We start from the raw sequence: 13,036 nt of genomic DNA, 5'->3' as shown, positions 1-13,036 counted from the left end.
GTATCAGCCTATCACCCAGGCTGGTGTGGCTCAGCACAGAGAGGGAACTCCAAGTTTCAACAGTTCCTTCCCCTCCCTGGAGAAGAAAGAGTAAGGTGAGCAACTAGCTTCCCTAGACTTCTGATGCACTGCATGAAGGACCTGCTGCAATTTCATCTCACCCAGAGACTGGCTCAACCGAGATGTTCGGAGATGGCTTGGAACAAGGAAGAAGAGCTAGGGATAGCAGTGTCAGCCATGCAAGCAGGCGCAACCTCAGTTCACAGTGGCCTGTCCTGCAAAGGACCTCATCAGTTTTTGCTGCTGAAGAAACTGATGACCAGGACAGCCCTCGTGCCTCCCTGAAGATTTAACCACTGCATTTCTCCTGCACAAATTTTCACAGTACTTTAAAAAGATCATACCACATAATCAGGTGGGATCTATCCTTGGGATGCAAGGATGGGTCAACATATGCAGATCAATAAATGTGACATACTACATTAAATGAATGAAGGATAAAAATCATACAATCATCCCAGTAGATGCAGAAGAAGCATTTAACAAAATTCAACATCCTGTCATGATAAAAACTCTCAACAAAGTGGGTATAGAAGGAACATACCTCAACATAATAAAGGTCCTATATGACAAGCCCACAGCTAAAATCATATGGAAGGCTGAAAGCTTTCCCTCTAAGATTGGTAACAAGACAAGGATGCCACTGTCACCACTCCTATTCAACACAGTACTGGAAGTCTTAGCTAGACCAATTAAGGAACAAAAAGAAATAAAAGACATCCAAATCAGAAAGGAAGAAGTAAAACAGTCTTCATTTGCCCATGACATGATATTATATATAGAAAATCCTAAAGACTCCACCAAAACATCATCAAAACTAACCAACAAATTCAGTACGCTATAGGATACGATATCAACATTTAAAAATTAATTGTGTTTCTATACACTAACAACAAAACATTGATTAAAAAATAAAGAAAATAGGGGCGCCTGGGTGGCTCAGGTTAAGCCTCTGCCTTCGGCTTGGGTCATGGTCTCAGGGTCCTGGGATCGAGCCCCACGTCAGGCTCTCTGCTCAGTGGGGAGCTTTCTTCCCCTGTCTCTCTCTGCCTGCCTCTCTGCCTACTTGTGATCTCTGTTAGATAAATAAATAAAATCCTTAAAAAAAAATAAAATAATCCCATCTCCAATAGCAGCCCTAAACAATAAAATCTAATAAATTTAACCTAGGAAGTGAAAGGTCTATATACTGAAAACTATCAGACACTGATGAAAGAAACTGAAGAAAATGTGAATAAATGGAAAGATAACCCATACTCATGAAGAATTAATATTGTTAAAATGGCCATACTACCCAAAGCCATCTTTAGATTCAATGGCATCCTTATCAAAATTCCAATAGCACTTTTTCACAAATTAAAAAAAAAATCTTAAAATTTATATGGAACTACAAAAGACTGATTAGTCAGAGCAATCTTGAGAAAGAACAAAACTTGAGGCATCATACTTCCCAATTTTAAACTTTATACAAATAAATAGCAAAAACCCAAACAATCCAATTTAAAATGGGCAAAGCATCAGAATAAGCCTTTTGCCAAAGAATGCATACAAATGGCCAACAAGTACATAAAAAGGTACTCAGTCCCAACAACCATTAGGAAAATGCAAACCAAAATCAAATGAGATATCACTTCACACCTGTTAGAATGGCTATTACCAAATAGGTAAGAGATAACAAATGTTGGCAAGGATGGAACCAAAAGGGAACCTGTGCACACTTGGTGGGAATGTAAATCGGTACAGCCATTATGGAAAAAAATATAGAGGTCCTTAAAAAATTAGAAGTAGAACTACCATATGATGTAGCAAGTTCACTTCTGGAAATATAGCCAAAGAAAATGAAAGCAGGATCTGAAAGAAATATCTGCCTTCTCATATTCACTGCAGCATTCCTCACAATAGCTAAGACATGAAAACAACCTCAGGGTTCAGATCCATTGATGGATGGATGAATAGATGAAAGAAAACATTATATATGTATGTGTGTGTGTGTGTGTGTGTATAATATCATATATATAATTTCTTTCATTCATATATTTCATATATATATTGTTTTCTTCCATCTATAATACTCCATTGCATATGCATATGCAATGGAGTACTATAGAGCCATAAAAGGAGGAAATCTTGCCATTTGTGAAAACATGAATGGACCTTGAGAGCCACTATACTGAGTGAAATAAGTCAGACAGAGAAATACAAATACCATATGATGCTTCTTACCTGTGGAATCTAAAAAATCTGAATTCATAGAAGCAGAAGAGTAGAACAGCGGTTTCCAGGGGCTAAGTGGTGGAGGAAGGAGACACTGGTCAAAGGGTACAGATAACCAGTTGTAAGAAAAATAAATTCCAGGGTGTAATGTACAGCATAGGGACTACAGTTAACAAAACTGTATTGTATACTTGAAAGTTGCTATAAGAGTAGATATTAAATTTCTTTACCATAACAACAACAACAACAACAAAATCTTAATTATGTGAGGTGTGATGGTTGTGTTAACTAACTTTATTATGGTAAACATGTCACAATATATACATATACCACATCATCACACTGTACACCTTAAATTATACAGTGTGAGATGTCAATTCTAACTCATTAAAGTTGGGAAAAGAGAACAGAAAAAAATCATAACTAAGAGAGTAGATCAGTGCCTAAGTATGAACAAACTGTACATATAAAAATAAAATTATAGTGCTCCACAAATGTTCTCATTAAAGAAGCAAGAAATTTATATGCCCATCTTACTAAATCTTTCCAAAGCAAGCACATATTGGTAATTAAATGATTTAAGCTTCCAGCTAAATGTTGTTCTTTCGCTGATATTTATTTCAGAGCTAACAAAAACCACTGAGAAGCTAGAATCTGGCGTATGACTCACACATATAAGCACATTAACAAGCCTGTATCAGGGCTCAATCAAACTGAGCAAATACTTCTAGAAATTTTCCCTCGTGTGTTTTATTCAGTTACTAAGCGGATTTAAAGTCTCAGCTCTGCCACATACACCCAGCACACATGCTCAAAGCGCTTGATTTCACCCCTGGGCAAAATTCCATATTCAAGACTAGATCTAGAACAGATGGTCACTCCACCTCTTCTCTTATCTGGTTGTGCCCTGTGAAAAATGCATAGACTAAAGGGAATACATTCCACAACAGGGCCAGAACAAACATTGTTGCTATTAATACTAGTAATAATATTTATTAAGTACTTCTGTTTATATGATACCCTAATAATCTCTGTACAGAATGAGTCCTGGTGATCACAATGTTCCATGTAGGAACTGTGTACATTCTTCATGCTCTTTAAGGAATGTGCCCAGCTCTTGCCTTCACAGAGTTTTCAATCTAATCAGTGATTATGTGTCTATTACCATTCTTTTTCTTGTTTTTAAATTTTATTTATTTATTCAACAGAGAAAGAGAGAGATCACAAGTAGGCAGAGAAGCAGGCAGAGAGAGAGAGAGGGAAGCAGGCTCCCCACTGCACAGAGAGGCCGACATGGGGCTCCATCCTAGGACCCTGAGATCACGACCTGAGCCGAAGCAGAGGCTTTAACCCACTGAGCCACCCAGGTTCCCCTAGTACTATTCTTGAGCCAGATATACAATCAATACATTTCAATCTTATTTATTAAATAAATATTAAATATATATTTATATAAATAAGAAATTTATATTAAATATGAAATTTATTTATTAAATTAAAATCTTTGAGAACTGAATGAGTCTTATTAACATGCTATTGCCAATGCTTTGGGGATAATGAATAAGGGAAGGAGAACGTGTGCGAAGGCAGGAATGAACACAGTATGGGGGAAAGTTGGAGAGTAGTGGGAAGATTAGATTCTAGGCACAATGGTGCCAAACTATGAAAGGTCTTAAATATTCCAAAAGCTGATCTCTAGCAGAGTAAAAATTTAGTAAGTCACTGATAGTATATAGCCTCAGATAGTGGCTCCTCGGCATTTCCACATGGTCCTAGGGCCATGTGTGCAAAGAAGAGAAGGATGGTAGTCCTCTCATTCCTCAGAACCAAATGTCCAGTCTTTGCCAATGTTTCTGGTTTGGCATTAGTTGCTGGTTGTCCTTTATTAGAAAAATGGATTAAGCAGCAGAAATAGTGCCAGTATCAACTACACACTGGCTCTAAATCACAGTGAAGAAAAACAAATTTCAAATTACCACTAGGCTTTGATTAAACACCAACTCATATATAGATTCAGTTGATAAAAAACAATTGAAGGAAGTGTTTTAAAAACTGTATTATGCATAATAATCACTTAACTTGTTAAATTCAGCTTTTTGGGCCCCACCCTCACCAAGACTCTGATGCAATAAATTTAGGGCCCTAAATTATGCATGTTATTCAAAGGCAATAAAATCAGTTGATTCTAAGACAGGTAATCCAATACCAAATGGAAACTAAGTGGAAAGGTTCTGAAAGAGTACTAAAAATGGCTTATCGATCTCTTTTATCTTTTCCTATTATATCATCTTTAATATAAATATAATAATAAAAATAAAGTAAATATAAATATAAGTATAATATATTATATATAAATTAAATATATAATATAAATATAAATAAATATAAATATAAAAATAAATATAAACTCAAATTACAATGACATGAAACCACAGCAATTCTTAATTTATCTATTAAGACATTTATACTCTACATCATTGTTGATGAAAAATATGAAGGATTAGTATGTCATTCTTCAACAATTAGAAATTACTTACTTAATCATTAAATATCATTCAAATCCTTGGACAAAAATAAAAACCTTGCTTTTTAAAGGATAATTTTTGCCAAATTATTTTCTGTGATGAAGTATACCCATTATAATATCATGAAGGTCATGAAACTTCATCGTCTATAATAATCAGATATGTAATTATAAAATTCATTTTTCTATTTTTAAAACTTTTGGTTATCAATTCTTTTTAAGAAGGACACATTCTGGGGCACCTGGGTGGTTCAGTCATTAAGCATCTGCCTTTGGTTCAGATCGTGATCCCGGGGTCGTGGGATCAAGCCCTGCATTGGGCTCCCTGCTTAGCAGGAAGCCTGCTTCTTTCTTTCCCTCCCCCTTTGTTTGTGTTTCCTCTCTCACTTTGTGTCTCTCTCTGCCAGATAAATAAATAAAATCTTTAAAAATAAATAAAAAATCAAAAGGACACATTCAAAGAATATTTCAGAAAAAAACCAATAATTGGCATTTAAATAAATCTTATAATTATTTCATATTTTATATCTTGGCTAAAACTGTAACAAACAAAACCCTAATTTGAACAGAAAACAAAAAACAAAGGCTTATGAAGCCAAAAGTCATAATAAAAATGGTTTTACATAATAAGTAATGACAATATTCAATGAGAGTGCTATCAGAAATTAAAGAGTGAGACTATTCAACAAGTATTTGGAAGAAACAACATTTTTAAATCTGAAAAAGGTAAATTACGTTCACTAAAATTAATACTCTGCAATCATTTGGGGTCCTCTGAGGCAAGGTTTATTGGTTTGACTTTATATCCATCGAAACCTTTGTTAAAAGAGATAAAACAGAAAAAAAAATGTTTTATTCCATTCATTTTGTAGATATTTTTAAAATGAGAAAACTCCCAAGGTATCTATGATTTCCAAAGAAACAAAGTAAGGGATTTGTTCTAAATGGGGTACTACTAACATGGCATAAAATATCATAAGCTCCTATTTTTAGAGGAATGAAGAATATGACATTATACATAAGATCCAGTTATCTGCCATCTTATATTCAATCTATAAGTTCAGGAATGTTACTTCTTAAAAATAAGATCAATACCTATGGAGGTAAGTGGATTTAAAAATACTCTATGTTGAGCAGAGAAGTCTCTACGGGGGGCTTAGGAGATGCCAAACTACCTACCAATCTAGAGAGAGAAACCAGAAAAAAAAACTGATTTGATAACACTAACATATTAAAATATATAAAATAATATATTTTAGAATATGCACACACACATATATATATATGTGGCAAATTTAACTGAGTGATTCAAATAACAGGGGGGTTATTCGCGAAAGAGACAGTAAGTAGTGATGTTATGTGATTCTGTAGTTTAAAATTTCACTTTATAAAAATTCCATGGATTGAAAATATTTCATATATTGAAATAAATTTCTACTGCTGTGTTATACCAGTTTCTTTCAATTTTAATACCAGTATAGTTAACATACAGTGTCATATTCATTTCAGGCCTATAATATAGTGATTCGACAATGCTTGTCATAAGTGTACTCTTAATCCTCTTGATCGATTTCATCCATCCTCCCACCCACTTCCCCTCTGGTAACCATCTGCTTGTTCTCTATAGATAAAATCTGTTTTTTTGGTTTGTCTCTTTTTCTCTCTTTTCACTTGTTTTGTTTCTTAAATTACTCAGGTAAGTGAAATCATACGGTATTTGTCTTCCTTTGACTGACTTCGCTTTGCATTATACTTTATATCCATCCATGTTGTTGCAAATGTCACGATCTCATTCGTTTTTGTGGCTCAGTAACAGTCCATTGTATATGTATGTGCTACATCTTCTTTGTCTATTCATCCACTGATGGACACTTAGGCTGCTTCTGTGATTTGGCTATTATAAATATGGTTGCAATAAACATAGGGGTACATAGATCTTTGCAAATTAGTGTTTTCATATTTTTGGGGTAAATACCCAGTTGTAAGACTGCTGGATTATAGGGTAGTTCTATATTTAATTTTTTGTGGAACCACCATACTGTCTTCCACAGTGGTTATACCGGTTTGCATTCCCACCCAAACTGCAAAACAGTTCCTTTTCTCCACATCCTCACCAACACTTGTTTTTTGTATTTTTGATTTTAGCCATTCTGACAGGTGTGAGATGACACTGCACTGTGGTTTTGATTTGCATTTTCCTGATGATTGGTGATGATGAGCCATCTTTTCATGTGCCTTCTGGCCATCTGTATGTCTTCTTTGGAGAAATGTCTGTTCATGTCTCATACTCATTTTTTAATTGGGTTATTTGTTTTGGGGGTGTTGAGTTTTATAAGTTCTTTATATATTTTGGATAGGAACCCTTTATCAGATATCATTTGCAAATATCTTCCCCATTCCAATGGTTGTCTTTTAGTTTTGTTAATTCTTTTGCTGTGCAGAAACTTATTTTGATGTAGTCCCAACAGTTTATTTTTGCTTTGGTTTCCATTGCCTCAGGAGACATATCTAGAAAAACACTGCTATGGCTGATGTCAGAGAAATTACCGCCTATGTTGTCTTCTGGGATTTCTGTGGTTTTAGGTCTCACCTTTAGGTCCTTAATCCCTTTTGAGTTTGTTTTTGTGCATGGTGTAAGAAAATGGTCACCCAGTTACATTCTTCTGTATGTAGCTGTACAATTTTCCCAACACCATTTCTCGAAGGGACTGGCTTTTTCCATTGCATATTCTTGCCTCCTTTTTCAAAGATTAATTAACCATGTAATTTCAGGTTTATTTCTGTGCTTTCCTTGCTGTTTCACTGATCTATGTGTCTATTTTTGTGCCAGTATCATACTGTATCATACTGTTTTGATTACTACAGCTTTGTGGTACATGATATGCCAGTTTTTAATCACGCATGCCATCAAGTAGCACAAGTAAATCAAGCTCATCAAAGACTGCTAACAAACAAAACAAAACAGAACACTGTGATTTCAGGAGAAAAGAGAGAAGGTCAAGACACTTTCCCACCATAATCACATTGTTTTGGTGCTTATTTTGAAAGGCCAAAGAACTACATTAAAATTTCCTATTTCTAATAGAAATATAGTTTGATTAGGTAGTGATCATGACCACAAGTGGACTATTCTGTGAGGTACCTGTAGATGTTGTGGAGGTGGAGATTGATAAAACACTGTCCTTCACTTTAAGAAACTCATCATCTACCTGGCGGCAAGAGATCCATTTGCTAGCTATAATATGAGATGGGATAAAAGGCACCAAAAGGCGGTATAAGCAACTCATGGTGGGACTAAAGGAGCAGAGCAATCACCAGATTCCTGGTCCATAGTGCCTAGTAACTCTGAAACCAGAGCTGTTCCTCCTTGATTTTCCCAGAAGAGCTAAGGGAGGAATACTGTCTGAGTATTGGGGCAAAAGCACAGACCAGATGCCAGAAAAGCTCCTTAGAAGGACTTTTGAACAAACCCGTCCCCCACATCGTAGTTCCTTGTGTAGCCAATGACTGAGCCTCTCTGGGGTTCCTCATCTGTCAGATAATTTCTGGACAGTAAGTACAGCCTTTGCAGGCACTTTGATTTGTCTTCCTTTTGTTCTGCTAAGTCATTTACCATTCCTCTATCCATTCCATGTTTAATGGGCTATGGACTGGGGTTCAGATGTCTTTGAATTTCAGTAGATCTGGGGCAAGTTTCTGATTGTCCTTGCTGGATTTTCAAAAGAATAGAGTACATAAATGACTTAATTCTTTCATCTCAAAACCTGTCTTGATTACAAGATTATTACGATTCATAACTGAATTGATATTAAGAATATTAAAAATATGGTGGAAAAATTTAAACTCAAACTGTAAAACAAGACCTTTTCGAGACAAATTTTAAACACTGTGGCAAGTAGGGTAGGAGAAGATGCTTTGTGGTTTCAGAAAGCAGAAGCTTCAGAGTGTTCCCACATCATCTCAAGGAGGTCACTATTCTCCTGAAGTACAGTACAGTTAGTAAACTACAAGTAATTCAAACCTTTACAAAGATGGTGAACTCTTCCACTTTCTCATTGGCTAACAACAACTTCTTCTGTGCACCTTCTAGGGCCTGCTCACTTTGCAGTGCTAATCCCTGAAGATGCTTAGATGCCGCCGTTTCAATCTCTGCCATTGCAGTTTCGGTCTCACTTATTTTTGATACTAGGAGACTAAGCTTGACATCCTGCAGAAGACCAGTGATCACAGAATAGAAAATCATTCACAAACATATCAGGAAGACTTAGATATACATGTCAGGTAAAAAAATGGTTTCATGATTCTCTTTCTCTATGTATTTATTTTCATTTGGTTAAAATGGATGGTTGTTTTCATTTATTTTCAATAAAATATCCTGTGCACATATTCTCATATATTTATCATCAAAGTTATTTATATTTCTAAAAATTATAAAGACATCATTAAAGACATGGAAACTATTTTAGAGCAAAAGATCTCACAAATCAAATAGAAATATTTAATTAGTTTATAAGGTTAAGTGCATCCAAAAAATTTATAGCCACTTAGGCCAGTTCTTAACAATAATGTTCATTTAAACACATTATCAAGACACAAAATCTGTTTCTCTAATATAGCACTACCTTTAATGTTAAACAAATTCTGTTTCATGTAGAGATAGAAATGTACTTTGCAGTTATCTGAAACAATTAAGTTGCTCATAATAGTTTTGGGGAGAAAAAAAATGAGGACTTTAAAAATTTAAAAGATACGATAACATTCTATTTCTAAGCTAACATGTCCAAAAAGCGTACCTTTTTTTCTAATTCCTCTTTAGTTTTTTGATACATCTGTTCATACTGTGACTTTTCTTTCACGGCAACACTGAGTCTCTGCTTTAGTGAATCAATTGATACCTTCTTATTGGAACATTCTTCAGTTAGTGTCTTCACCTATAGCAAAAGCCTAAAGGTAACTATTATCGGTTAAGGCATCCTAGTCATAAACTCCATTTGTTTAAACAGAAACCAAACGAATTCATGAATAAGTCTAATTTCTTTATTCTCTCATAAATGGTATCAAATTTAAATAAATAAAAGTTTAAAAATACACAATATCAAATGCAAGTTTGTAGAACTTATATCACAAATGAGACAAAAACCCTTAAATCATTAAAAAATGAAAAATGCACAAAAAGGTATGAAAAGGTATGAATGAAGGTTTTTTTTTAACAACTTCAACTTTTAATAATGGAAACAATTTGCCATTCCAGAAACAACGGCAGGGAAGAAAAATCTTCCCTATTAAAATAAACTCATCAAAATCATAAATATTATAACTTTTTTACTTCTGTGATTTAAAATGCTGTCCTGCAATACTACCCCTTTCATTTTTAACAACATTCTGGTATCATCACATGTTGAAGAGAAAACAGTATTACAGCAAAGCTTAGTTTAATTTAACATAAGAATTAGTACAGTGATTTTTAAAAATCTCTGGCCATATGTGTGGTCTGCCTAATAATACATTACTAATTTTAACTATGTTTCCTTTCATTACTAACCTAAACTTCCGTTAAGTAGGGGATGGTTGTCTCTGATTCTTAAGCAAGCTGAGTCATGGGTAACTTTCAGTCATAACCATATAACATGTACTTTTTAGGATAAAATTAAGTAAGTGCTGCAACATACTAATTATACATTTGAAAGAAGAAATAGTTTCTCTTTATTCACTTAATGCCACTAAAGATATGTAATTACTTATAAAAAGATTCTAAGACCATATCCAGAATGATATCTGGAATGAAAGTTTAAAAATCAGCAGTATTTAAATGACAACACTGAAAAAAAAAAAAAACCTATAGGAAGTAATTATACATGGATGTGTGGAGGAGAAAAAGAAAGAAAATCCATGTGCATTTGTCTTGCTCATGTAAAATTTTCTCTCTTAAATCCACTTGAGCTAACAGATACTTACATTTTTATTTTCAACAAGGAAAGTAAGGGAGATGTTCTCTCTGGAGTGGATAACATTTAGTGAATGCCAAAGCACAAGCTGCTTTATGAGTTGTGCAAATAGCACCTTACAAACAAAACAAAACAAAACCAAACAAAACAAAAAAACCAAAAATCTCTTAGTCAGCAAATTGCTGATTTCCACTTTAGGGTCAGATATGCAACTGTGTTAAATACAACTCTCTTTCTAAGTACACTGAATTAAATGTACAGAAGGAAAAAGTACACTTAAAAATGTTGGGTGAGTACATTTTTTAAAGAACTTCTGGTAGTTGGTTATCACCTTTTTCATTTAAAAATATATGCTTCATTCAATCATTATAAATGTTAGCAAACTAAATAAAGCAAATAATTCTAAATTGTATAAAGAACATCCGAAGGTTTTTAAATTTAAAATTGATTATCTTCTCATGATATGTTCACAAATAAAAAGAGAATGTGTGGTTACATTATATATGAGATTTGAGTCTTGAATTTTAAAAGAATGTAATTTCAGAGCAGGTAATGTAATTATGTAACAGTATACATATTTTATGAATATTTTCTATAAATTTATTAAGATTGATACTCAAGAGTATCAATAAATAAGAGGGCAGTGATTTTTTTTCAACATCTGAGAACATAAAAGCTGATACCTTTTTTTCAAGATTTTCTAACATTTCATTAATACTCTCATTACTTTCCAGATTTACTTTCTGTCGAAATTTCAAGTCCTCTATCAAATGTCTTTTCATGGTTATATCCCTCTCCATTCGGGACATCCTTGAAAGGGAAAAAAGATGTTTTATCGAAATGATAGAAAATATTTTAACAGTGATTATATGATTATATGATAATCTTACATACTATCCAGTGCTATACCTCCTGTTAATTTTTAAATGCTATCTGATATTAATTGCAAATAAGATAATTACATGAGAAGAAATATTGCTCTATTAATAGTTTGAGTTTTTATAAAATTTATAATCCAGTTGTTACTGGTAATTATAGTATTAAATATACATTAAGACATAAAAAATAGGATAACTGAGAAAGATTGACAAAATTTATGAAAAATTAAAATCATTATATCTAAGCTATATTCTTGCATTGCTATCAAAAATCCAACTGAAATTTGGAGATCATGAACAAGCCTAACACTGACTGGAAACAATTCTATACAAAAATAAACAAATATAAAATCTCATACCATGATATAGAAACACAATAACCTTGGGCATGGTATCTTCTAATTTAATATCATTTATGACTGAACTGACCTATCAGTGCAGCTTCCCAGATAACCTGTGTGAAACGGCAGCTGCAATGACGACTACTACTGGTCCTATGGAATAGGAACAGGCCACATCTGCAGTGTATCTGCTGTGTGCCAAGCTCTGTTACAAGGGCTCTACACACAGTCATTTAAGCCTCACAAGAATTTTATGAGTGGATGTTATTAAACTGTGATACGGAGCTAGCAGGTCAAGGAGCCAGGATCCAAAGAATGTGTCTCTAGAGCCTTCACTCTTAAATAGTAAACAAGACTGCTTCTGAGGCTCATAAATAAACCCAGAGATATTTTGTTTAAAAAATTAACCAATCTTTTAGTCTTGTAGTTTCATCTGTTAGTATCACTTCAAAGTTATCTTCACTTAAATGTGGTATACATGTATGTACAGTAGATAGATATATTTCTCAAACTATCAACAACAGACTGGAATTCTGTCTAAACATGTAATCACCCCTAAGCTGTAATAATATATATATAAAAGATATAGAAAGGAAATCATTTTGATTCAGTGAGATAGAACATTTCAAACCCCTTTCTGCTAATAAACACATGAAGTACAAACTTTTATAATCTTCCTTTTAGAAACAAGTGAAACTTTCCTTTTTCTCCACCTTAGCTCTATAAGCTTAGGCATTAAATCCAATAAAAGATCAATCTATACATTTATTTTTGTCCACATAATTACCACATTCATAAGTTTTCTGTTTATAGTCTTTAGGTAATTAATTTATATATATTCAAAATTAAATGTTTAATCTAACTTTAAATATTCTTACTCTAAATAAAAAATAGTAAATAGTCTTTCATCAACCATGCTTATAGGTAATATTCTTAAACTTTCTTCTTATTGAGGTTTAAACATGAACTAAGGAAGGAAAAACTTCATTTTGAACTTGCAGTATTATTTCTTGGGGGCAATGTTTAATAGAGTTCACTACCACTAGGTGGCACCAAATACAATGGATAAAAATA

At 33.6% G+C, this 13,036-nt stretch overlaps 1 protein-coding gene across 5 annotated transcripts in view; it reads right to left on the bottom strand.

Annotated features, from left to right (window-relative positions):
- Window positions 1–13,036, bottom strand: part of CNTLN (centlein) — a 289,645-nt gene that overhangs the window by 25,229 nt on the left and 251,380 nt on the right. For all 5 annotated transcript variants that reach the window (XM_004765706.3, XM_013063112.2, XM_013063111.2 and 2 more), the window contains 3 exons: window positions 11,427–11,553; window positions 9,592–9,729; window positions 8,820–9,005 (listed from right to left, as the gene is read on the bottom strand). In XM_004765706.3, the coding sequence (XP_004765763.1) occupies window positions 8,820–9,005; window positions 9,592–9,729; window positions 11,427–11,553 (451 nt within the window). The remainder of the gene's footprint in view (window positions 1–8,819; window positions 9,006–9,591; window positions 9,730–11,426; window positions 11,554–13,036) is intronic.

The sequence above is a fragment of the Mustela putorius genome, unplaced genomic scaffold (genome assembly GCF_011764305.1).
Source record: "Mustela putorius furo isolate JIRA1106 unplaced genomic scaffold, ASM1176430v1.1 tig00000421_pilon_pilon_pilon, whole genome shotgun sequence".
Taxonomy (NCBI): domain Eukaryota; kingdom Metazoa; phylum Chordata; class Mammalia; order Carnivora; family Mustelidae; genus Mustela; species Mustela putorius.
Note: the sequence above shows the minus strand (reverse complement) of the source record. Positions and strands in the feature narration are given on the sequence as shown.